This window comes from Sus scrofa, chromosome 1, assembly GCF_054392235.1.
Source record: "Sus scrofa isolate SSC_HxYL_T2T_F1_AM1 chromosome 1, Sscrofa_HxYL_maternal_Yorkshire_Landrace_v2.0, whole genome shotgun sequence".
Lineage (NCBI taxonomy): Eukaryota > Metazoa > Chordata > Mammalia > Artiodactyla > Suidae > Sus > Sus scrofa.
In genome coordinates this window covers 249232651-249258238 of record NC_139383.1, presented here as the reverse complement: position 1 = coordinate 249258238, position 25588 = coordinate 249232651, and the positions used below count along the sequence as shown (strand labels likewise).

Sequence of the window (25588 nt, the reverse complement as noted above, 5' to 3'; positions counted from 1 at the left end):
TAGAGACTCTCATACTAAGTGAAGTAAGTCAGAAAGAGAAAGACAAACACCATATGATATCACTTATATCTGGAATCTAATATATGGCACAAATGAACCTTTCTACAGGAAAGAAACTCATGGACTTGGAGAACAAACTTGTGGTTGCCAAGAGGGAGGGGGAGCGAGTAGGATGGACTGGGAATCTTGGATTAATAGATGCAAACTATTGCATTTGGAGTGGGTAAGCAATGAGATTCTGCTGTATAGCAGAGGAAACTATATCTAGTCACTTATGATGGAACATGATGGAGGATAATGTGAGAATAAAATGTGTATATATGTGTGTGTGTGTGTGTGTGTGTGATTGGGTCACTTTGTTGTATGGTAGAAATTGACAGAACACTATAAACCAACTATAATGGAAAAAATTAAAATCAGTACAAAAAAAGGAAGCACACACACAAAAAAAGCCTTCTTGAGAATCATCCTCACCATCCATCTCGCCACACCTCTCTGCTTGGGGCAGGAATCCTGGCCTGCTGGTTCCCGAGTATAAGTCTTAGCCGCTTAGCTAGAAGGAGACTTCTGGGTAGTAACACATCCTCATGTACCCCTAGGCTCTCAACATGGGGCTTAACTTAAAATTGGCAACCAATAAAAGCTTACAGAATCTAACCAAATTAAATCGGGCAAGATAAATACAAGAGAAGGGATGAGAGTACACAGGTTGTATGCATCTAACTATCATTCAGACAGCTGGGAAAATTGAAACTGTCTTTGAAAATTAGCTTCTGAACGCAATCATGGCAAAGGATAGATTAATTCTCTTTAGGCCTGTAATTCTGCATCTACCTAGACATTTCTCAGCTAGGCACAGAGATGGTACATAAACAGTGCGGCATATCCCCAAAGCTTCTGTGCATAAAGGTCAGTATATTCTGGAGATCGGATTTTTTTTTTTTTCTTTTCAGGGTGGCAGGAAGAAAAGAGAGAAAAGAAGGCCCCTACTACATGCCACTGCTGCTGGGATTTTCCATACTGAGAATTCCAATTCAAAGTGAAAATCCCAGTGCCACCTGGGAGGGAACCAGTCTCCATTATTCATGCAGGCCATTATTTGTAGATGGCTCTTCCCTGAGGGCAAGGAGCCCACACATCCCCCTATTCTGGTTCCGATTCCCCCAGCTCTGGATTCATCTCCCACTATAGCATCCATCACACTGCTTTGCTTGTTTGTCCCTACACTGGGCTGTGACCTCTACAAGGCCAATGGCTGTTTTTCCATCTCTGTGTACCCTGGGGCCTAGAACACCCGCCTCTGCACAGTGGATGATCAATCTCTGTTGTGGAATTAAATGTCATGCCAGGGCTAGAAGGGACCTTAGAGATAATCCAGTCCCCATATAGGAAACAGAGGCCCAGACAGGCGAAGCAGCCCCCCCAATAGAAAGAGAGCTGGTGGTAACTGGCAGGGGGAAGAGAGAAAGAAATCAAAGATGTCAGCAGTGCTTGAGGAATTAGGAGGGCGAGGGCCTTGATGGAACCTGGAAAGGATGACAATTTGCAGGAAAACGAAGTTTGGTTTTGGACCGCTTCTAAAACAGGTCTTTTTTTTTTTTTGTCTTTTTTTTGCTATTTCTTGGGCCGCTTCTGTGGCATATGGAGGTTCCCAGGCTAGGGGTATAATCGGAGCTGTGGCCGCCAGCCTACGCCAGAGCCACAGCAACGCAGGATCCGAGCCGCTTCTGCAACCTACACCACAGCTCACGGCAACGCCGGATCGTTAACCCACTGAGCAAGGGCAGGGACCGAACCCGCAACCTCTTGGTTCCTAGTCGGATTTGTTAACCACTGCGCCACGACGGGAACTCCTAAAACAGGTCTTTAATCTCTTCTCCATCACAGCCCTTCAGAAAATATAAAAAGGAAATTAACATTTATTGAATAGTTACCATGTGTAGGTGGGTAACAGTCCTCCCTAGTCTTCTGTAAGTTTCACACTCAAGGATAATCAATTAAATAAACAAGAATGTGCCTTGGGTCAAAACAGTTAGTAATCCCAGGTCTGAATGCATTAAAAGCCCCCTGTGCTTTCTCCTGCATCCCACTGTCTCTCTGACCCCAGTGCAGAGGCTACAGGGTACCAGGGAAGAGCCAGCTGGACACAGTGAGTTCACAGGTGGGCTTGGCCATGTCCCAGGACAACAGGCAGCTGCTCCAGAGGCTGAATGTTAGGTTTGCAGGCTCCCATGCTCTGAAAGGGCAGAGAGTGGGCACCACCCCTCGCTAGCACTTGGCTGACAGGCTAGACCCACTGCCCTTGACTTAGTTAGGATACCGCTGGTGACTGTAAAAGCAATAAGGGCAGCTGGGAGCCAAATGCAAGGAAGGCAGTCATCATAAGCAGTCCTTCATTTCATCACTCAACACTGTATGCCGAGCCTCTGCCCAGGACCTGGCCTCTTCTCAGCTCTGGATTGAAGCTGAGAAGCTCACAGTCAAGTGGGGCGGTTTACATGGAAACACCCCACAACCACAGTCTGGGGAATGTTATCTAGGAGGGCTGACAGGGTGGGGGAGCGGGGCTCCCCTAGCCTGGAAGAGACTTCCCAGACAAAGCAGGACCTTTTGATATGGGGATATTTCCAAGCAGCTACATCAAACAAGACTTGTCAAAAGGGGACATCGCTGTTCTTTAAACTCAGCAAGCAAAATGAGAAGCAGAAATCTCTGAACTGCTCCGCCACCCCTGACCTCAGGGCTCCAGGCAGTGCCGTGGAGTATCTGCTTGACTAGATATTAAGGTCCCTTTCAAATCTGAGGTTCTTTCAGGTCAGGTCTGGTAGGGTGACCAGGAAGGGGGCAATCTGGGGCCCTGGTGGGAACACAACTGAGGGCACTTTTGTGTAGACTGCTCTGCCTGCCTTTCCCCTTAAGGTTCAGTTCAAATGCCGGTCCCTCCTAGAACCCTTCCTGGATCTTGCCCGAGTCTCAGTCTCACCTGAGTCTCTGTAACATGCAGCACTCTGCCCCGTACTGACTTGCCGCAGGCCGGGCAGGGACTGTCTGATTCATGTGTCCCCTCCCTCCTCCCCACCTGCTCCTGCCCTCATCCCTGCACAGGCCTTTTCTTAGCAAAGCATATTGAACTGAGTGGGACAGCAGTCCAGGAGGATGCTCTGGGCAGGTGTGAGCTGGTAATGCTGGAGCAGCAGTGAGTGACAGCCACGAGCAGAGTCTGGAGCTGCTTGGTGCCAGATCCTCTCAGGCCACTCTCTTCCCTCTGCTTCCTCTCAGCTCCACCACCTGCTTCGCCAGGCCCAACACTCCAGCTTGCCCTGGGCTTGCCTCTCTGGCTCTCTGGAATGTCAAGTGCAAACAAAGTGGTGCGCACACTTTTGGGAGAAAAGCATCTTTTATTATGCATCACAGTTGGAGAGCCCATTAGCCAGCAGCAGATGGAAGACCCCACTTAAAGGACCGTGGACCTTCAGCTGGCTGAAGGGCAATAAGATCACCCTACAACATCATTGCAGGGCTGCAAAAGCATTTCCTGATCTTTTACAGAAAGAGACGTGTACTTGGGCAGTGAAAATAGAATTCCCCTCTAGTTCAATGAGCCAATCTCAGACTAAATTAGAGGACAATGCAAGGACATTAAGTCTTTCTCTATGTGTCCCTTCCCTACCCAGAGCACGTTCACTGTGGGATCTCCCCTAAGTCTAAGAACTGATAATGAATATTTTAATAGGCACAGCTTCTTCTCATTGATAAAAACTCCACTGACTAGCCAGAGCACACTGGTGAAGATGAGGGGGTGGACCAGTGTTCCTGGGCAGCCTCATCCCTGAGCCCCTCCCAAATCTGTGGGACAGGGACCATTAGAGCGACCTCTGCACCCTCAGAGCAGCAGCCACAATGCTGGAGGAAGGAAAAGACATGAATCATGCGGCATGAAGACTGAGGCTGACCCTCGAGAGCTAGGTCCATATATAATTGAAAGAGACAGTCGTGTAAGTAGACAAAGCAGAGAGCCAAAGGCTAAAGAGGAGCCCCCTAAAAAATATCCCCACATCCTGGAGTTCCTGCTGTGGCACAGCGGGTTAAGCATCCTACTGCAGTGGCTCAGATTGCTGTGGAGGCGCGGGTTTGATCCCTGGCCTGGTGCAGTTCCAGCGTTATTGCAGCTGTGGTGTAGGTTGCAGCTGCGACTCAGATTCGATCCCTGGCCTAGGAACTTCCATATGCCATGGGTGTGGCCATAACATTAAAAAATACATATATATTTTTCACATCCTCATCCCAGGAACCTAGAAATGTTACCAATTTGGGAAAAGGGTCTTTGCAGATGTAATTAAGTTAAAGATCTTGTCCTGGATTATCCAGGTAAGCCTTAAATCTAATGATGGGTGTCCTTATAAGAGTGAGGCAGAGGAAGATGTGACAGACAGAAGAGAAGGAGGCAGTGTGACTGAGGAAGCAGAGGTGAGAGGGATGTGGCCACAAGTCAAGAAATGCCAGCAGCCACCAGAAGCTGCAAGAGGCAAAGAAAGGGTTCTTCCCTGGAGAGCGTGTGGCCCTGCCAACACCTTGATTTCAGACTTCTGGTCTCCAGAACTGGGAGAGAATAGATTTCTGGTGTTTCAAGCCAAGGTTGTGGTGAGTTGTTATAGCAGCCACAGAAAAAGAACACAGCACCTTAGAAGCAATGGGAGGGATGAGGGAGCTGAGTCCCAGAGAAGGGGCTGATCCATCCAGAGCCACTCCGAGTTAGCTGCTGGTCCAGGATACTCCTCCAGGGCCCCTAGGTCTCTGTGACATCAACATGGGTGCAGTTCCTCAGTGGCTCAGTGTCAAGCCCAGAAGGGGGAGCTGACAGCAAGCTCCAGGGGACCCACAGGGAGCCTAAGGGGGCTGCAGGCCATGCTGCTATAAGGACAGACTCTGAAGTGAGGCTGCTGAAGTCTGGCTCCCCTCAGGGCCACTCAGACCCCCACCTGCACAGCTGTGTCCACTTCTCGGCTCTGGCCTTTCCAGGGGACTGGATAAATTGGGGGCATTCTGACTGAAGAAGTGAAGACTTGGACACCGGATCCCTGTCTCTGAGTGTCCAAATTGCTTACATGGCTGTCATGGAGAAGACAAGGATTTTTGCGTGGGGCTTCAAAGGACACAATCAAGGCTGATGGGGCAAACGCTGTCTGGGGGAGGAGTTTGGCTGAACAAAATGAAGAACTTTCTAATAATCCGAGGCAACTGACAATGGACTGGGAATGCCTCAGGGACAGGCAGGTCTGAGCACATAGGCTGGGTGTGTTAGGGAAATTCCTGCAGCAGACAAAGGCCGCCCTTGATCGTCTCTGGTGTTGGCAATTTCGTCTGAAGGTCTATGCCTGTTGGCTAAAACATCCTGTGTGAATCTAGGTTTTCGGCTTACAGACGGGGAATGCTCTCACTAAAACTTATTACCCAGCTTTTGTGAAGAGCAAAGTATTGCAACAACCCACGAATGAGTTCTGAAAAAAAAGTAATCAATTCTTCCTGTTCCTATATTCAAAATGGGCCTCACCCCCAGGGAGGAAGAGGAAAAGCATATACCTCTGTACTGACATCACCCCCTAGGCTGACCAGGAGCCAAGAGCACATGCACCAGAACCAGGGGAGCCCTGGACGGCCTGGGCTTGATGCTTTTCTCCAGGGAAAACCAGAGAGAACACAGACTCCAGCAACCAATGGAATTATTTTCATAAGAACAAATAAATGGCCCACTCATCTTTATTTTAATAATTGCTCTTCCTTTGGCCTCCTTCTGAATTCTACACACAGACAAAGTAAACAACAAAGCAGTAACTTAGAAGCTTAACCATGTTGCTGTTCACAAGTTAGCCCGGGAGAAGTTTTTCAGGGCAGGGGCAGCAGTTGGTATCATCATCGCTGGCTGTAAAAGACTCTTGCCTGCACCCTTCGTCTGGATACTTAGTCATTTCACATCTGCCTGCACATCTGTCTTCTCTTAAGTCAATATCTCAGAGAACTACGCGCTGTTGCATCCGGATGAATTCCTCTGAAGCTCTTTCCATCCAGGATTTTGAAAGTTTGCCATGTTAGCCTTTTACTGAAACAGCTGAGCTTCTCAACTCATTCCTCAAGAGAGGTCAAAAGAACACACTTTCATACTTTTAGATTTACCACCATCCCTTTTCTAGCCTGTAATTAAAGGTTTTCTCTCTTTTTTGCCAGAGAACCAGCGTTAAGCACACGCATCAGTCAGCAGCCAGATTGTGACATGAATGGAAGACAACCATTTCTAACCACTGGCAAAAAGGTTTTCAAGTATCTGCTGGGTCCCTAAAAATACTGCTTCACTTTAGTGAACATGACGGCTCCTGTCTTCACATCAACTGGCCAAGCACCAGTCAAACTTCCCATTGTCCTTCAGGTGGATAGTGGAAATTTTCTTTCTTTCTTTTCTTTTCTTTTTTTTTTTTTTTTTTTTTTTTTTTTGTCTTTTTGCCATTTCTTGGGCTGCTCCCGCAGTATATGGAGGTTCCCAGGCTAGGGGTCAAATGGGAGCTGTAGCCAATGGCCTGCGCCAGAGCCACAGCAACTCAGGATCTGTAACCTACACCATAGCTCACAGCAACGCCGGATCCTTAACCCACTGAGCAAGCCCAGGGATCGAACCCACAACCTCATGGTTCCTAGTCAGATTCATTAACCACTGAGCCACGATGGGAACTCCATGAACGTTTTCTTAAAAAAAAAATCCTCATATTTGCAGAGCTGCGTGATGTAATCTGTAGTTAGGAAAACCAATTTAAGACTGTGTTATTCTGCTTCCATGAATGTGTGTTAAGGTTGGTGTCTCTCTTTGACTTGTGTAGAAGTACAGCTACAACAACTGTGCAAAATTAAAATTTGATATACTGATTGGTGTAAAGTGCACAGGCACGTTTCGTATTGGAAAGCTTTCTATATCAAATCTCTGAGAATGGGACAGAATTCCTCTACAATACGAACGATTATTGCCAAGTCTATCTAGCTTGAAGGTTCAAATTTTACATAGCACGTTTATTAAAATAAGCCATACTGATGAGCTAAATTCAAAATTCAGACTCATCTCTGAGGTTACATCAACTCTTCATCACATGAAGTGCCTACTTTCTTTTTTGTCTTTTTATGGCCCTACCAGCGGCATAAGGAGGTTCCAGGCTAGGGGTCCAATTGGAGCTGTAGCCGCCAGCCTACACCACAGCCACAGCAACACTGGCTCCGAGCCACATCTGCGACCTACACCACGGCTCACAGCAACCTGAGTTCTTATGGATACTAGTTGGGTTCATTAACCACGGAGCCACAGTGGGAACTCCTAACGGGCCTCCATTTTGAGGCATGTGAATGCCACAAGTGAGTTTAATGGAGGACCATGCACCCTCTGCATCAGCACTGTGTTTCTGGCCTGACTCAAACCATTTCAGATCTCGGGAAAATCACTGGCTGCTTCTATCAGTTCAGTACAGCAAATGCCTATCACTAGGGCAGGGCTCTGTGAGAAGGGCTGTGGGCTGGAGGTAAGAGGGATGTTATGCCTGCCCTCCCGGGGACTTCTCAAGGCTGTGGCCACACACGGAATCCTCCAAGGCTGACAGTGATGCTGCTCCCTGAGTGGTACTAAGTGCAGAGGTGGGAGGTCAGGAGCGGAAGCCCCTGGAACAAGGGGATCTGGAAGACAGTTCCTAGGGAAAACGGGATTTGCGCTGGGTCTTCGGGCAGAGGCAAGACCACCAGGGGTGAGGTGCATGCAAGGCAGAAGAGGGGCCAGATGGATGAGCAAAGCCCCAGAGACCTGGCAGTGGCAGGGGTGGGGGGCAGGGATTAAGTATGAAGGACAGGGAGAGGGACCAGGGGGACTGAGAGACATGTCTGCCAGGCTGAGGACCCCGGACTCATTCTCCATACCCAAGGGACCCACTGAATGCCTCTGGGCCATGTGTTAAAAAAAGAAGCCTGACCTTCAGAAGGAGGATTGAAAGAGAACGACAAGGTTGAGAGAGATTTTGGAGGTAAAAATGACAAGACTTGATGAGTGACTAGATTTCAGGAAGCAGAGATCAAGGAAGCTCATAGGTCACAGATGACTCTGCTCCCCTGCTGTGTTGTTCCCAGCCTGGGGGCGGGGGCTGGGGGGGATGGTGGCAATCGGGCATCCCACAGCAAGTTGGCAAGGCTAGCTTTGGTGGCACCATGGGCTCAGGCTTCCCCTTTGCACATCAATAGCACCTCCAGGGGCACTGGAGGGGAGTGAGAGAGAGGGGAGAAGGGAAAAGGAGAAGAGGGGAGAGAGGGAAGGGAAGGAAAGGAGGAAGGAGGAGGAGAGCGAGGGCTAGAGAGGGTTTTTGTTTGTTTGTTTGTTTGTTTGTTTGTTTTGAGGTGAACAGCCATCAATTTTAATAGACTTGGATTGCGTCCACCAAAGTAGACTGACTTGGGGATGCCCAAGGGCCCCAGTTTCTGTAGTCCAACGTGGCCAGTCCTCCGGGACCAGTTTCTGCCCTGCTTATGGAAGTGGGTCTACCGTGAAATGGCCCCAAAGTAGCAGCAGCAGCAGCTCACCACACCACCCTGGGCCTGATCCTACAGGTGTGTGACTGGGTGTTCCTCTTTTCAAAACTCCTAATATGTAGTTTTGTATTGAAGTGGCAGAGAACTTGCTCAAGAGGCTCCTCAATAACCCATGAGGATGCTAACTATATAGACGGTCCATCAGGTCCTAAAACATACCAAGCCCTTTCAAGCCTCTAGGCCTTTGCATTTGCTGTTCCCTCTGCCTGAAATGGTCCCTTCTGCCATGCTCATCCTCTTAACTTTTATTTGGTGCTTGCTACATAGCTGGCTCTATGCTAAGTACTCTACAATAAAGCAACTTATTTAATCCTCATGGCAACCCTATCAGGTGGGGTTATTCTCCTCAGTGTACAGATGGAGAAACTGAAGCCCCCCAAAATTAAAGCACCTGACCGTGGAATATACTTAGTTGTTGGAGGGGCCAGTATTCAAATCTGGACAGTGTGGCCCCAGGGTCTGCATACTCACACATCAAGTTACCCGGCCTCTTCCAGAGCTGGGCTGCCCCCCCTCAACTCTAGGCAGGACTGGCGCCCTCTCTCTACCTCTCCACGGCTCCAGCAGGTCTTCCAGGCCCACCTACCTCCAATGGAGCACCTCGCTCACCTCTTCACACAGTACCCTGCTTATTTCCTTCCCAGCCTTGATCACCACCTGCAATTATCTTATTTATGTATTTACTTGTTTATTATGTTTCTCCAACTAGAATTTACAATCCAGGAAGTCAAGGATCTACCCTTTCATTCCAGGGTATTCCTGGGGCACCTGGAATGAATGACTCTCTGGCACAAAATAGGTGTTCAAGGAATCACTGTTGAATGAACAGACAAAGGACAGCACCGTGTATGCTACACGGTACCACACAGAGTCCTAAGGTATTGCAATGCTGTTCTTTAACCTCCTGTTGTATTTTTCTCCCTTGGCTACTACAAATCCCCCTGCCTACACTACGGCAGACAGGAGCCAGGACCCAGTTCCCAGTATATATGGAGAAGGCTGATCTATTTATAACTGTGTCTGACTGTCAACTTTCCCCCACCAACCAGGGTCCAACCCTGGGTCCTTGAGTGCTAATGATAAGCTTGTGGGAGGCAGAGATACCCTCTTCCAATTAACCCCTCTGTGGCTTCCCACCACTTAACAGCATCGACAGGGCATTGGCTGCTAGCAAGGTGAATGTCTGATCTGAGCAGCCTCCAAATAACAAAAAGTCCCTGCCCCTTGAATCAGGAGGAACCCTGAGTACAAACCACACTGTCACAAGAACCCCATCCTGGTGGTAAGGTTCTAAGTTAACACACATTGCTGATATGAAAAGTTCTGCTTATATACATCAACATTGAGGGAGCTTGCCTAGGAACTTGCTAATAAAAGGAACTAACTTATCAAACACCCTTTCTAGGCAAAAACTCCCTTTGACATTTTACACATGATCTCATTTAACCCTGTGAGGTTTGAATTATTATTATTCCCCTTAACACATGAGAAAAGTGAGACTCAGAGGTCCGGTGTCCCCAAACCAGTTGGGATTCAAGCCTAGGATCTGAGCCTCCCGCACCTTGTTCCACGGTCCCCTGCTCTGAAGTGTTCTGCCTTCTCTTTGCCTCCACCAGACTTCCTCTTCGGCATCGGGGCCCTGCGTTTTCCTGCCTCTGTACCTGGACCCAGTAGCATGACCTAAAACGGCCTTTTCCCTTTTCACCCTCTGTGGAATCCTCTTCTTCCTTCCACCTTCCATGGTGCAGCCTTCCCCAGTCTCTCCAGTTAGAATTCGCCCTCCTCAGGGTTCCCAGAGGTCCCAGGGTTTAACTCCCAGGATGCCCTGAGGTATAATCCTCTTTATTCCCCACTAGAATCTGAACTCCTTGAGGGTAGAGCCTGTCAGTACTTCTCCTGTTTGTTTCCTTCTGAATGAGTTGAGAAAGTTGGAGCTGAACCATTGAAGAAAGAATAAGGGAAACCACTGGTGGCCTTTAAACGCATCTGAGCGATCAAAGGCTCTGGACAATTTCACTTCAACCACAGAGTATTGCTCAGGAGAGACAAGCTTATGTGCCACAACTCTGCTGTATTCCTGCTCCAGTCACAAAACACACTCTCACTAGTCCTCTGATTTCATAAAGCTTGAAACTTAAAACCAGGAAATCTAGGAAGGAAATAAAATAATAAAAATCACTTTCATAAGAATTCTTCCATAGTAATTGACTTTACCCACACAGTGGGGAGACATTAACTGCAGCACCGGTGGGGGTGGGGGGTAAGAGGTGGGGCAAAAGCACAAAATTCACCTTCTAAGGTGTCACCGTTAACTACCTTGTGCTTGTTCTGCTGTGGCTGCACCAGAATTCACCTGTCCTGGAAAATATGCACTTGCTGAACTGTTGGCCTCTCCAAAGCACAGCTACGTTGAACACTCACCAAAGGATGCCTGACCTGTAAGTGATTTTAAATCGTCTTGATTGGAAAACATCTCACCCGTGGCTTTACATTAGAAACAGGCAGATCCTGGCCTTTATGTCAGGACCCCTAGATCAGTGCATTATTTTTCCCCAAACAACTATTTTGAGGTTTTTACTAAAATAACCAACTCACAAACAGAAATACTTCCTGATCTATAAGCCACTCTGAAAACAAATCATTATGCCTTTGAATATTTCATGATGGTCCAAAGCACTGAAGGAGGGAAGGCCAGCATTCACCAATCCCTGCTACGTCTATTTCAGGACTCCCAAAGCAAACTGCAAATGCTTCCTTTATTTTCTAAACACCCATTTGCAAGTGCTGGGTGGATTCTTGGTGAAATTATTGTCTCTACCCAAACTGACCCCAAATACAGAGACGCAGAGATTCCACTTCTCCAGGTTCACAGCGGCATAATCTCAATCATCATCTAGTGCACACTCCATCCCACCGCAACCATTTTATGGGTGGCAAAACCCCGATGGGGGGATTGCCCAAGGTCACAAAGTTTGTGGATGGCAGAGGAGACACCAGGAGCCACTCCCAGCCCTGGGAGCAATCTCTATTTCCAGAGGCTTACTCAACACCCTTCCTAATGCTCAGCCAAAGCCACTGCAGATTAGCGACGTGACCCCTGAGATTGACTTCTGTAGGTCCCAACATTCCTCTCCACCCTCAAGGATCTGTGGAACTGAGACACTCAGGGGTTCCCTTCGACTCACAACTTGGCAATACAGGCAGGGCGCTTCAGGTGATCGTCCCTGGAGAACCCCTCCCGGTCCAGCTGTGGCCGTCGAGATGAGGCAGAGTGAGCTGGTAGGAGGTCACTCAGAAAGTTAGCGCCAGCCCTGGTCGCACCTGAACCCAGGTCTCCCACCGCCCGGTTTGCCGCTCTTTGCACTACACCTTACAGATCTCGAAAACTTAAGTAATGCATTGATACTGTGGAAAGATTTAACCGTTGCAGGTCCTGAACAAGCCTGCAGACGCGCCACCCTCTGGGAGTGGGGACACGAGGACTGGGGGCAGGCACGGGTCACCGGAGCCGGTGGTGCAAGAGGAGCGCACGGCGGAGGGCAGCACGGAGGAAGCCACCGGGCAGGCAGTCTGCAGCTCCCGAAGGCGCAGGCCGGGGGCGTAGGGACCCGCTGTCCCCCGAAAACTTTGAGGCGCCAGGACGTCGCCCTTACCTGCAAGGAGGCGCCGCCCGCGCGGACGCGGACCTGGCGGGCTGACGCTCTCGGAGAGGGGCGGCCCCGCCCGGCGGCGGGCACGAACGCGGGTAAGGCTCGGCCAGCGGCGCGGCTCCGGCTCCGCCTCCCGCGCCGCGGCTGCAGCCGGAGGGGGAACGCGCGGCCCGGCCGCGCCCGCCCGCGCCGTCTGGCCGCGGCAGGTGCTGAGGCTGCAGCTGCGGGGCTGCCAGCTGCCGGCGCCGCGACCCCCGCCCCGGGGGAGGAGCCCTGCGCGCCGCCTCCGCGGGCCCCGGAGGTCCCGGCCCGCCGCAGTGGGCGGTCCCGCTCCCACCCGGGCCCTGCCTCTGCCGGCCTTCCCCGGCTCCCGCCTGGGCACGCAGCGGCCGCCGGTACGCATTGGAGGCTGAGGCCGGGAGAGGAGGGGGCTCCCCAAGGTCACCCGAACCTGCAGCAGTGGCGCCAGAACTGGAACCCAGAAGAGTCCCAAGAACGACCCCCTTCTCATGCCTCCCTTCCCTGGCCCTCGCTCCAAAGCCTTTGGAAGAGCGCCGGCTATTCGGGACTCTGGGGGACGCAGACTGCCCCACCCCCCACAAGCCCTCAGGCTGAAAGGAGGTGGAAGAGGCGGCCCACGTTTGGACCACCTCCCCCATCTCTGCAAACTCCATCGGTTCTGGGAAGCTTGGATGCTTGGCTCTTCAGGCTTTCCTCTAGCCACTCCTTTCTAGTCTCCTTCAGGGCTCCTCACACCTCAAAGCCCTAAAATGTTGGGGTGCCCTAAGGACTCTGCATTCAGCCCTGTTCTCACTCCCTGGGCCACCCCACCCACTCCTCTGGCTCTGATCCTACTACCTGTCTGTCCATCATACTCCAAAACATGCCTCTGTCCAAGAGTTCTTTCTTGCAAAAATATCTACTCAACACCTACGAGGTCTCTGTACTATGTTAGGCACTGAAGACACAGCCTGGAATGAAACACAATTCCTGTCCTCACAGAACGTACTGCCCAGCAGATTGTTAACACAGTGCATTTCCTCTAACAATAGTGTAATCCTAGGGGGCTAAGGGAGGCAGGGCAGGTGCCTGCAGTGGCTGAAGGAAGATGGGGACCTCCTGGAGAAGATGCGCCTCCAAACAGAAACCTCAAAGGCCAACAGGTTGCCAGTGAAAGGGACCAGTGAGGAGAGAGCCTTTTAGACGGAGACCACAGAAACAAAGACCCCAAGGTGAGACAGAGCGGGGTGGGGAGGTGAAAGAACCCAGAGCTGAAGCAGCAGAGTCAGCAGGGGCCATGGAAGGAGTTTTGAATTGGGAGGGGTGCCATCCGGTTGGGATGTTAGATCATTTTAGTGATGGAATGGAGCACAAACATAAGTTCATAAGTGTCTTTCAGCCCCCACCCCTTTTCCCTGACACACACACAAAACAGTAAGTAGCATTGCAGCGGTTGCTGCTAGAGCCCACCTGGCCTGGATGAAAAACGGCCCTCTAGCCCTTACCTCCTCTCCTTCATTCCCAAATTCAGGTCTCTATCCCAAAACTCTCCTGAGAAGCTCCGTCTTTAAAAGTCCTCCTAGGTACCTCCACCCAAAACTCCCTTTTCTCTCAGTGCCCCAGCCCCTCTGCACCCAGGTCCATGGGCTGAGTTAGCCCTTCACTCCTTGGAGTCTGCTTCCCCCACCTGTTTCCACTCTAGTTAGAGTACAGAGTTCTGCCCCGTGATAACTACCATTACAGGGAATGGACAAAAAATGGGAAATTATGAAGATGTGGCGCAAGTAGGGGAAGCTTCTAAAAAAAGTAAATGTTGTACCTCTCTATATTCTTGCTTATAACTGCATGCAAATCTAAATTACCTCTAAATAAAGTTCATTTTTAATTTTTATAGGTAAAAATTAATAACCAAATTACTCTCCCTAATGCAGATTAAAGACCAAAGAAGGCACCTGTCAGAAAGGAAAATAAACACTCAACCCTCTTATCCAATGAGTACAAATTTTGCCCATGGAATTTTGTCCTGTCCCTCTCAGCTTCCTAGCTGCCCATGCCAGAAATGTCTGCATCTTCAGATACTTCATGTATATTTGTGTAAACAGTTTCACCTTTGGCCACTGGTTCGACTCTGCCACTCTGATGCCACTTCCCCCTTCAGCCTTCTTTGTCTGCCTGCTGCTTAAATGCCAAGGTTGCTCATGTCCCCTTTGGTCTCTTTTCTCTCTTCACCCTCACCAAACAGTCCTATGATCTGCGGTTCTATTCTTCCTCCCAGACCTTCTCCTGTGCTCGAAACCCAGTGACACAACAGGCTGCTGGACAACTCCTGAATCCCCCTCAGGTGCCGCAATCTCAACAAAGTGAAAACCAGACTCAACATCTTTTCCCTAAGCCACCCCTTTTGTCTTGCTTCCATATTTGAACTGGTAGTGAGACTTAAAGCATGAACCAATGGAACATTCTAGACTTTTCCCTCTTCCTGGCCCTCATAGCCTACTGGTCACTAAGTGCAGTCAACTCTGTCTCTGTAACATGTCGTTTACACATCTCTTCTTCTTTATCCTTGCCTTAGTTGGAACCTTACCATTTCTTGGTGAAGCTGAAGTGAATGCCTCCAGTCTTATCTATTGGCAATTCATCTGCCACATGCTGACAATGACCTTTTTAAAATTTCCTTTTATGGCTGCACCTGTGGCATGTGGAAGTTCCTGGGCCAGGGGTCCAACTGCAGCTACTGCATACGCCACAGCCATGGAAACATTGGCTCAGAGCCACATCTGCAACCTGCACCACAGCTTGTGGCAATGCCAGATCCTCCCACTGATTGAGGCCAGGAATCAAAACTACATTCTCTCACAAAGACAATGTTGGGCCCCTTAACCCACTGAGCCATAATAGGAACTCTGACAGTGACCTTTTTAAACCATAAATCTGACAAGTTACTCTCCTGATGAAAATAATTCCATTGTTTCTTCTTGGCCCGACACTAAAGTCCTGACTACTTAGTATGGCATAATGCACTCAGCGATCCACCCTGTTACTGCTGCAGCTCCATCTCCATCTCACCCTCTATCTGCACACCAAAGACCTCATGTTTTCAGGGCAATCGTATTTTATGATAGTAAAAACTGCTATAATTTATTAACTTATTGCCATATGTCAGATGTGTTAAGCATTATACATACAGTATCTTGTGCAATAAAAGGCATAGAACACAACACCAAAACAGTCTCAAGCCAAACTTGCCTGGGTTCAAATGGCAATGCAGATTATACTACAAGGCTACAGTCATCAGAACAGGATGGCACTGGAGCAAAAACAGAAATAAAGATCAATGGAACAGAATAAAAAGCCCCAAAATAAACCCATGCACCTATGGTCAATTAATCTCTGACAATGGAGGTGAGAATATACAGTAGAAAAGACACTCTCTCCAGTAAGTAGTACTGAGAAAACTGGATAGTTACGTGTGAAAGAATGAAATTAGAACATTCTCTACACCATACACAAAAATAAACACAAAATGGATTAAAGACCTAAATGTAAGGCTGGACATCATAAAACTCCTAGAGGAAAATGTAAGCAGAACACTCTTTTGACATACATTGCAGTATTATTATTATTAATATTATTTTTGTCTTTTTTGTCCTTTTATGGCCACACCTGTGGCATATGGAGGTTCCCAGGCTAGGGGTTGAGTCAGAGCTGTAGCTGCTGGCCCACGCCAGAGCCACAGCAACACCAGATCCAAGCCATGTCTGTGACCTACACCACAGCCATGTCTGTCACCTACACCACAGCTCAGATCCTTTACCCACCAAGCAAGGCCAGAGATTGAACCCACAACCTCATGGTTCCTAGTCGGATTTGTTTCCGCTGCACCACAATGGGAACTCCGCGGTATTATCTTTTTTGATCCATCTCCTAGAGTAATGAAAATAAAAACAAAAATAAACAAATGGAACCCAATTAAACTTAAAACCTCTTGCATAGCAAAGGAAAAGTTTTTCAAAAAGTGAAAAGACAGTCCACCACATGGGAGAAATCTCATGAAGCAAAAGAAGCAACCAACAGGGGATTAATCTCCAAAATATACAAACATCTCATGCAGCTTTGTATATTTTTAAAAAATCCAATCAAAAAATGGGCAGAAGTTCTAAATAGACATTTCTCTAAAAACAGGTAGCCAAAAAGCACATGGAAAGATGCTCAACATCACCAATTATTACAGAAATGCAAATCAAAACTAGTGTCTCACCTCATATTAGTCAGAATGGCCATCATTAAAAAGTCTACAAACAATAAATGCTGGAGAGGGTGTGGAGAAAAGGGGACCCTCCTACACTACTGAGAGGAATATAAGTTGGTGCAACCACCAGGGAAAACAGTATGGAGGTTCCTCAAAAAACTAAATATAGAACTACCATATGATCTGGCAATCCTACTCCTAGGCATATAACCAGAGAAAACCATAATTCAAAAAGATACATGCACCCCGATGTTCATTGCAACACTGTTTACAATAGCCAAGACATGGAAGCAACCTAAATGTTCATCAGATAAATGGATAAAGAATATATGGTACATATATACAATGAATACTGCTCAGCCATAAACAAGAATAAAATAATGCCATTTGCCGCAACACAGATGGACCTAGAGATTATCATACTAAATGAAATAAGACAGGGAAGACAAATAGCATATGCTATCACTTATATGTGAAATTTTAAAAGTGGTACAAATGAACTTATTTACAAAACAGAAACAGACTCATGGACTTTGAAAACAAATGTATGGTTACCAAAGGGGAAGGGTGGGTGGGGGAGGGAGGGCCTGGGGTTTGGGAATGGCAAGGGCACACTTTTGTATGTGGAATGGATGATCAATGGGGACCTGCTATATAGCACATGAAATCTACTCAATAGCCTGTGATAACTTATATGGAATGAATATATGCTTATGTATGGCTGACTCACTTTGCTATACAGCAGCAATGAACACAACATTGTGAATCAACTATACTTCAACAAAAACTAAATTTTTAAAAAATCCCAATGCAGCCACTTGTTAACCTGTGTCATCTTGGGAAAGTTCCATAAGCTCTCAGTTCTAGGTTTCTTCCTCTGCAAAAAAAGAGCATAATAAGATTACTGCAACCTAGGTTCGTTCCCGAAAGAGTTCTTAGAGATGAAACAGTGTTCATTACCTACGAGCCAGCACTCTTAGTCATGCTTATAGCCAGTATATGCAGTGAGGAAGACTGTGCTCCTTTCACAGAGAAGGAAACGGACGCTCCAAGAGATAACATCACTTACCTAAGATTCATAGCTTTCAAGTAGCTGCCCTGGGATTCATCTGGGATTCTAGACCCCATACTGCTTAATTCTTTGCATAAGCTACTGCCTCGCTCTGAGAGTCTCCCCTATTTCCCCATGTTTACCACGGCCTGCCAGACAAACTCTTCTTCCTCCCTTAAACACTGGTCAAAAATATCTTCTCTATGAGGTTTTCCCAGTTCCTCCTTTGTGCCTCTGCTGAGCTCAGTATATTCTTCTTAAAGTACCAAGCACGCCTCACTACAATGATTTATTTACAGGTCTGTATTTTTGAGACCTCCTCAAAAAGGAGAAGACGTTACCTTCTTTATTTTTGTCTTCCTAAAAGTCCATAGATATGTGTTGAATGAATGAATAAATCGATGAATAAGATATACATAAGATTCTCAAGTGAGTTTTACCTAAACAGCTGTCATGCCGGTACAGATCACTTTTAATCTCTGTTTTTGTCAATCTGCAGTCATTTTTGGTGAGAGGATAGCATCTAATGATCCAATATTAATATCGAACAAGATATAGCAAGACTGAAATTTCTCATATTGCTATTTGGTTGAGCCTTGTCCCTCTCAGATGTCTCTCCTTTTTTTAGTGACACTATGTAATAACCCATAATGAGAAGCTGTGTTGCATCCTAATGAGACTTCCTGACTAAAACATCTGAGCTTTGAATTTATTTCCCATAAGTACCATTTCAGCTAAAAGTTTGCTTTCGCTATGGCATGAGTGTGCCATTTGTCATCTGTTAAGTGCCCATACCTTCCCCTTAGCTGTATTAATCTCCTTTGCATTCAAATACTTTGGAGCGCTGGCTAAATAGTAAGCTTTTCTACACAATTTCCTTCTTGGAAAGCCGAACTCTTCCTGAATTCATATCTATTGTTCCCAAAATAGAATAGTTTACTGCTTCAAATTTCAGCTTTACTGTCTGCAGTGGTTTAGGACAAGTTTCAGCTCTTCCTCAGAATGATCACATTCCATACAATTAAAAAGAAACAAAACAAAACAAAACAAAAAAAACACACACACCCTGACCTTGTCATTGATGGAGTTGTGTTTTAAAACTGTTAGAAACTGGAGTTCCTGTCGTGGCGCAGTGGTTAACGAATCTGACTAGGAACCCTGAGGTTGCAGGTTCGATCCCTGGCCTTGTTCAGTGGGTTAAGGATCTGGCATTGCCGTGAGCTGTGGTGTAGGTTGCAGACACGGCTCGGATCCCACATTGCTGTGGCTGTGGTGTAGGCCGGTGGCTATAGCTCTGATTGGACCACTAGCCTGGGAATCTCCATATACCAAGGGAGCGGCTCTAGAAAAGGCAAAAAGACAATAAATAAATAAAAAAATAAAACTGTTAAAAACATTTTGTATACCAGAACACAAGTACACTGGCAACTTTAATGCCTTCATATCAAATTAATGAAAAGCAGTGCAGGTGGGAAAGAAGAATGCTGGTTTGTGGTATAAAAAAAAGGGGTTGGGGGAAAGGGGGTTCTAGTACTGTTCTGCCACTTGCCCAAGCCCCTCACTTGTTGGGCTGCGTAAGAAAAGAGGAGTGGGACAGAATGACCTTCAAGGTCTCTTTTGGATCTAAAATGACATGGTTGCTTAATGAGCCTCCAAGTGGTCATTCATTCAACATTGTTGAATGTCCTCCTGAAAATTTAGGGCTGAAATACAGTGATTTAAACTTAAATCCAGACTGGATAGGGAATGGGATAGTTTGGTTAAGACAGTGTTATTATACTACATAAACTGATGACATGTTTTTCATATTCATAGAGTTTGCTAGTTAATAGCAAACTCTAATAAAGACAGTTTCATTGAGACTTTGGTAAGCCGAGACTCATGGGCTGTTGGAGTGTTGCAGCAGTTCCATTAGGAATAGCCGCGCCAGCATTTGTGGTCAGCTGCTTGTAGAAAAGCAGTGCCCCAGAGTTCTGGAAACTAGTTCTGTCCTTAATCTTTGCCACGTGGCCATGGGAAAGTCACATTAGCTCTCTGGGCTGCAGTTTACACTCCTATAAAAGGACAGAATGATACCCTGTGACGACCAAGGTCTCTTAAGCATTAAACCGAATGATTATTTGAGTTTAAGGAAGTCACAGTGTTATCAAGTCAGAAAGAGAAGTTCTGCTGTTGTTGCAACAGAAACTGGGTGCTTATCATTAGGATTATATTACCTCTTGAGGATAAGTAAATTGTTGCCCTGCAGAGAGAAACAATGGCATAAATACAATATGTTCTTACTCCCAAGAATCTAGAGGCAGATATTCACTACTCACTTCTTAAAAATGAATTGTCTAGTTCACCATAAAATACCTAGAATAGGGAGTTAGGCTAGAAAGTTCATTATCTGTGTGTTAGTGAAGATAGATCAGTTTCCCAGTATTTTCCAAACCTTACGTGATCACCTATCATAGTCATTCTCCCAAAGACAACCTATTTTCCCCTTTTGGGGAGGGGTGGTGGAGGTATGGAAAGAACAACTCCTTTCTAGATTGCTTCCTTAGCTCTCATATAACCCTCGTCTGCTACATTTCTTTTCCTGTTCCTAATCACATTCTCTGTCCCTTGATGAAACTGGTATCCTAATCTACTGCTAATGCAATGGACTTAATGACTCAATTTGAATATTTGGGATATTTGCATAGGGTTGGGAATGGTTATCACATTTAAAAAAAAAAAATCCGTGATCTTTATGGTCTCCTGTCAGATTTTTTTTTTTTTTTTCTATCTCATTTCTTAGACGATAAATCTTTCGGTGTTCTGAGGGACAGCTTTGAAAATATGAGTGTGGCGTTCCCGTCCTGGCTCAGTGGTTAACAAATCTAACTAGGAACCATGAGGTTGTGGGTTCGATCCTTGGCCTCGCTCAGTGGGTTAAGGATCCAGCATTGCTGTGAGCTGTGGTGTAGGTTGCAGACGCAGCTCAGATCTGGCGTTGCTGTGGCTCTGGCGTAGGCTACAGACCCCTAGCCTTGGAACATCCATGTGCTGTGGGTGCAGCCCCAGAAAAGGCAAAAAGACAAAAAAAAAAAAAAAAGAAAGAAAGAAAGAAAGAAAATATATGAGTGGCTTTAGCACCTTTTACTCTTTCTTTATTATCTCTTTTTTAAAATCCTCTTTTCCCCTACTCATTCTGCTTTTGAAAGATGAGCTCCTAAGAAGAAGCCATGCCCTTGAGGTGGAGGCCAGTGTCTTGAATGGCCCTACTCTGGTCTTGCCAACTATGTCTCTTCCAGTTCCCACAGGTTGATCCTGCTCTGAATTTAGTGGGTGACTGCAGCTTCACACCACTGCTCTGCCTCCCATGGCCCCTGGGGCCGATGCCACCATCTCTCTGTCACCACTTTCTTTATTTCCTTTACCTTTCATTGCTCTTCACCGTTTGTGATGCACCAAACAGAGCAATCATCTCATTTTATTCTCTCAATCGTTCCTTATACTATGGAAGACGAATATTATGACCCCCATTGTACAAAGAAACTGAGACAAACTCAGAGAAGCAAATGGTTTGCATGAGGTCACAGAGCTGGTACATGGGATTCAAGTTCAAGTTTATCTAGGTAAAAGAGCTCTATCCTGGGGCAAAAAGATGACTGCAACCGAATTATAATATGGAAATTTTTCCTAAGTAATCTTAGGATGATTAACCAAAGGTATTTACTAAAGATGGATGCTTGCATCTTCTAGCTGACACACTCTCTCTCACCCAGCTCTCTGTAGAAGTGACACAAACTATAAGACATTTAGTGAAGAAAGAGGGTAGAATGCCAGGGCCTAGAGCCAGAGCCTAAAGGAAACCTTACACATCCTGAGGAGATTCAGCCAGGGCAGGACTGGAAAAGGATGGTGTTTCTGTCACACTGTTTAAAACTGCAGGGACAGCCTGTTTCTGCCCTCTGACCTAAATATGTCATCTTCTGTAATAAAAGTCATGTGGGCAAAAGCCTATGGGCCTTTGTTCTATGGAACAGAGTGCCTTCTGGTCCCCTACTTTCTAACTGTAAAAAAAATAAAATAAAATAAAAAATGAGATTGCAGGGAGAACCAAGGCCTGGAGCCTGTGCGTACCTGCTTTGCCCGTGAGCCTACAGCCAAGGCTTTCGGTTCTAAAGCCTTGGGACCCAGCTGGCCCCAACTGAGGGGGACCCCGTAACAGATGAGGAGGAACCATCCCTCTCCACTCCCTGCACACAGCCCTGAGTGAAGACCCCTGAGTCTGTTGAGGCCTACCTCCCTAAAGGAGAATGTCACAAGTGGGCCAAACTACCCCTCCCAGGGCCACTATTAGGCATCTTAATGTGGATTAGAAAAAAGCATCCCCCTCAGACGCTTTTGTGCAAATGAGGAAGTAATGTTTCCTTCTTTCAGGCAGATTTAGTGTCACACCAGGGTAAACAGCTCAGCAAGTGGAGTCATATCTCCTACTTATTCTCTCAACCAGGCACCCTTGTGCAGCACACAACCTGCACAATGGCACACAGCAGCCCAGCCCGGCCCTATTCACACTGGAAGTGTCTGAAGATCCTAGAGCCTCTCTCACCTCACCTCAGCCTGGTGGACCCAGCTGACCAGCCTTGTTCACCATGAGGTCACTGGTGGTGAAAAGGCATCTTTCTTTCCTTTCACAATTGCCCAACTGTTTCTACCCAAGAGGCCACAAGAGCCAGACTGGCCCAGGTGCTGCTATGAATAGCCAAAGCAGATCAGAGATCATTTAAGGGGACCCAATAGCTCAGGGGAGAAAGACCAAGCTGGATAATGAAAAGCAACAACTCACATCCAGACAGATTTAAAATAAGAAAAAGTAAGTTTGTAAGATAAGAATTTTAAGGAGATTCAGGTAGAGATTTGGAGAAACGTGATGAGGCTGAGGAAAATAGGTTTTGGAAGTTAAAAAAAAAAAAAAAAAAACTTCTCAATTTAAACATTTCAACTGTGGAAGTGAAGAACACCACCTAAAATTGATTTAATGGTCTGAAAGATGAAAAAGAAGAACCATAGTACCAAGCCCCAAATACAAAGACACGGAAATTACAAGGGAAAAGACCTTTTTAAAAAACATACATGAAGTATCTAGGAGATATGCAAATAATAGGAGTACCAAGTGGAGCAAAAATAAGGGGAGAGCAAGCAATGCAGGAACCAAAGAAGTAATGGAAGAATTTTATAGACTTTCAGAAAATTGAATTTTCAGATAGAAAACATGCATTCAAAACTACACAATAGTTTTTAAACTATTCAAATAGGACTTTGAATTCTGGACAAGATGCAGGAGATACATTTCTCCCTATTCTTCCTGGGCCCCTAGACATAATGTATAAAACAAACATAAGAAAACTCTGAATGATGGAGAGAGAAGGCCGAGCAGCCAGGGACCTCAGGACCCAGTGAACAATATGATGGTGAATTCCCTAGGTTTTCTTTTTGCCTCTTATACATCCCAGACTGAGCACTAGAGAAGACCACAACTAGGGAATGCCAGTAGGTACAGATCAAAAAAAAAAAAAAAAAAAAAAAAAACGCCTCAAGAAAAGTCTGATCTCCATTGTCAAAGGAATGGGAAAGAGTAGCCTAACAAGAAAGAAGCCTTTGTGATAATATCAAGCCTGTTTCATCCAAACACATCAGGAAAATAACACACACCACTCCTCCTCTCCCATCCTGGTCAGCAGTGGCTAAGTGGGGGACACAGACTTGCACCCCTGCCCACACCTTCCACTCCATTCCAGGGTGGTGCCAACTGAAGCTGAGTGGGGAACTAGGACTTCCCATTCTTGCTCGTGGGTAATGAGGCAGTGCTCCCTTTCCCCACCAGCATAGTGTCAACTGAGGCTTGCTAAAATAGAAAATACAAACAAGATCCAGGATCCATAGCATGATACCTAAAATGTCCAGGATACAATTTAAAAAAAAAAATCAGGAGTTCCCGTTGTGGCTCAGTGGTTAATGAATCCGACTAGGAGCCATGAGGTTGCGGGTTTGATCCCTGGCCTCACTCAGTGGGTTAGGGGTCTCGTGTTGCCATGAGCTGTGGTGTAGGTCGCAGATGTGGCTCAGATCCCATGTTGCTGTGGCTCTGGTGTAGGCCAGCAGCTACAGTTCCGATTAGACCCCTGGCCTGGGAACCTCCATATGTCACGGGAGCAGCCCCAGAAAAGGCAAAAAAAAAAAAAAAAAAAAAATCAAAAATAATAAATAAAAAATAATTTTAAAAAACCCACTCGTCATACCAACAAGAAAAATCACACCTTAAATGGGAAAAGGACAATCAACACATGCCAAAATTGAGAAGCAATAGATTTTAGAATTATCTGACAATCCTTTTAAGCAGCCATCATAAAAATGCTTAGGAGTTCCTGTCATGGCTCAGTGGTAACGAACCTGATGAGTATCCATGAGGATGTGGGTTTGATCCCTGGCCTCACTCAGTGGGTTAAGGATATGGCATTGCCATGAGCTGTGGGTAGGTCACAGACATGGCTCAGATCCCACATTGCTGTGGCTGTGGCATAGGCCAACAGCTGCATCTGATTCGACCCCTAGCCTGGGAATCTCCAGGCAGATGCAGCCCTAAAAAGCAAAAAATAAAAAAATGCTGAAACAAGCAATTATGACTTTTCTTGAAACAAAGGAAATCATAGAAATTACCAGCAAAGAAATAGACATCATAAAAATTAACCAAATGGGGAGTTCTCTTTGGTACAGTTGGTTAAGAATCTGGTGTTGTCACAGCAGCAGCATGGGTTGCTGCTGTGGCATGGGTTTGATCCCTGGCCAGGGACCTTCCATATGCCACAGGGACGGCCAAAAGAAAAAAACAATCCTAAAATAACTAAATGGATGTCACATAACTGGAAAATACAGTAAAAGAAGTGGAAAACGCACTGGACAGGCTCAATAGTAGAGTAGAGATAGTGGAAGATAAAATCCTTGAACTTAAGGGCAGATTATCCAAACAACTCAAAGAAACAAAGAAATGCACAGACTTAAGTCTTAACATTTCAATAGTTATCAGGCATCATAATTACACTTGAAAGAACTAAAGACAAAAAAGAGTCTTGGTAACAGAGAGAAATGACACTTGATTTAGAGAGGAACACCCATTCAAATGACAACGGAATTTCCATTTGAAATCATGGAGGCCACAAGGAAGAAGGGTGATTTTTTCAGGTGCTGAATGAAAACTGCTGTCAATTCAGAATTTTATATTCAGTGAAAATATCCTTCAGAGATGAAGGTGAAAAACTAAGATGAAGAAAAACTAATATAATTCGTAACCAATAGACCTACCCTAAAAGGATGATGAAAGGAAATTCTTCAAACAGAAAGGAAATGGTTAAAGATGGAAACTTGGTATATCGACAATGAAGAAAGAATAACAGAAAAGGTAAAAATATTGGTTAATATAACAGATTATTATTTTCTTCAAGTTTTTAGATTTATGTTTGGTGGGAGCAAAAATTATAATACTGTCAGATGTTCTCAGTATACAGAAATAATATTTAAGACAATTATCTTTAAAAGGAGAGAGGGTAAATAAAGGGACTTAAATGTACATTTTACTTGACATGGTAAAATGTCACTGGTGGACTGTGTGGCAAGTTTAACATTTGACCAACAACTAAAAAAAGTCTACAAAGAGGTGCACTCAAAAACACTCTAGATAAATCAATTCTAAAAAAAAAAAAATGCAATTCTAAAAAATGCCCAAGTAATGCACCGGGAGGCAGGAGAAAGAAAAATGAGGAATGAAAAATGGGAAGTAGGAGTTCCCGTCGTGGCGCAGTGGTTAACGAATCCGACTAGGAACCATGAGGTTGCGGGTTCGGTCCCTGCCCTTGCTCAGTGGGTTAACGATCCGGCGTTGCCATGAGCTGTGGTGTAGGTTGCAGACGTGGCTCGGATCCCGCGTTGCTGTGGCTCTGGCGTAGGCCGGTGGCTACAGCTCCAATTCGACCCCTAGCCTGGGAACCTCCATATGCCGCGGGAGCG

At 46.2% G+C, this 25588-nt stretch overlaps 2 protein-coding genes across 19 annotated transcripts in view; both read right to left on the bottom strand.

Annotated features, from left to right (window-relative positions):
• The window catches only part of FRMPD1 (FERM and PDZ domain containing 1), a 179335-nt gene that overhangs the window by 97772 nt on the left and 55975 nt on the right, over window positions 1-25588 (bottom strand). For 3 of the 18 annotated variants that reach the window (XM_084989852.1, XM_084989922.1, XM_005660252.4), the window contains exon 1: window positions 17573-17748. The exons of 6 other annotated variants lie outside the window; for them this stretch is intronic. The gene's annotated coding sequence lies outside the window, so the exon portion shown is untranslated. Of the gene's footprint in view, window positions 1-12257; window positions 12516-15500; window positions 15562-16072; window positions 16179-17329; window positions 17381-17463; window positions 17749-25588 lie in introns of those variants that run through there. 9 more of the 18 variants (XM_084989928.1, XM_021066180.2, XM_084989921.1 and 6 more) reach the window with 7 other exon arrangements.
• LOC146407099 (uncharacterized) lies at window positions 6460-12799 on the bottom strand. Its single transcript, XM_084990070.1, has 2 exons — window positions 11766-12799; window positions 6460-10103 (listed from the first exon to the last, which is right to left on the bottom strand). Exon 1 carries the CDS (start codon window positions 12763-12765, stop codon window positions 12022-12024), a length of 744 nt encoding a protein of 247 aa, XP_084846196.1. The 5' UTR covers window positions 12766-12799; the 3' UTR covers window positions 6460-10103; window positions 11766-12021.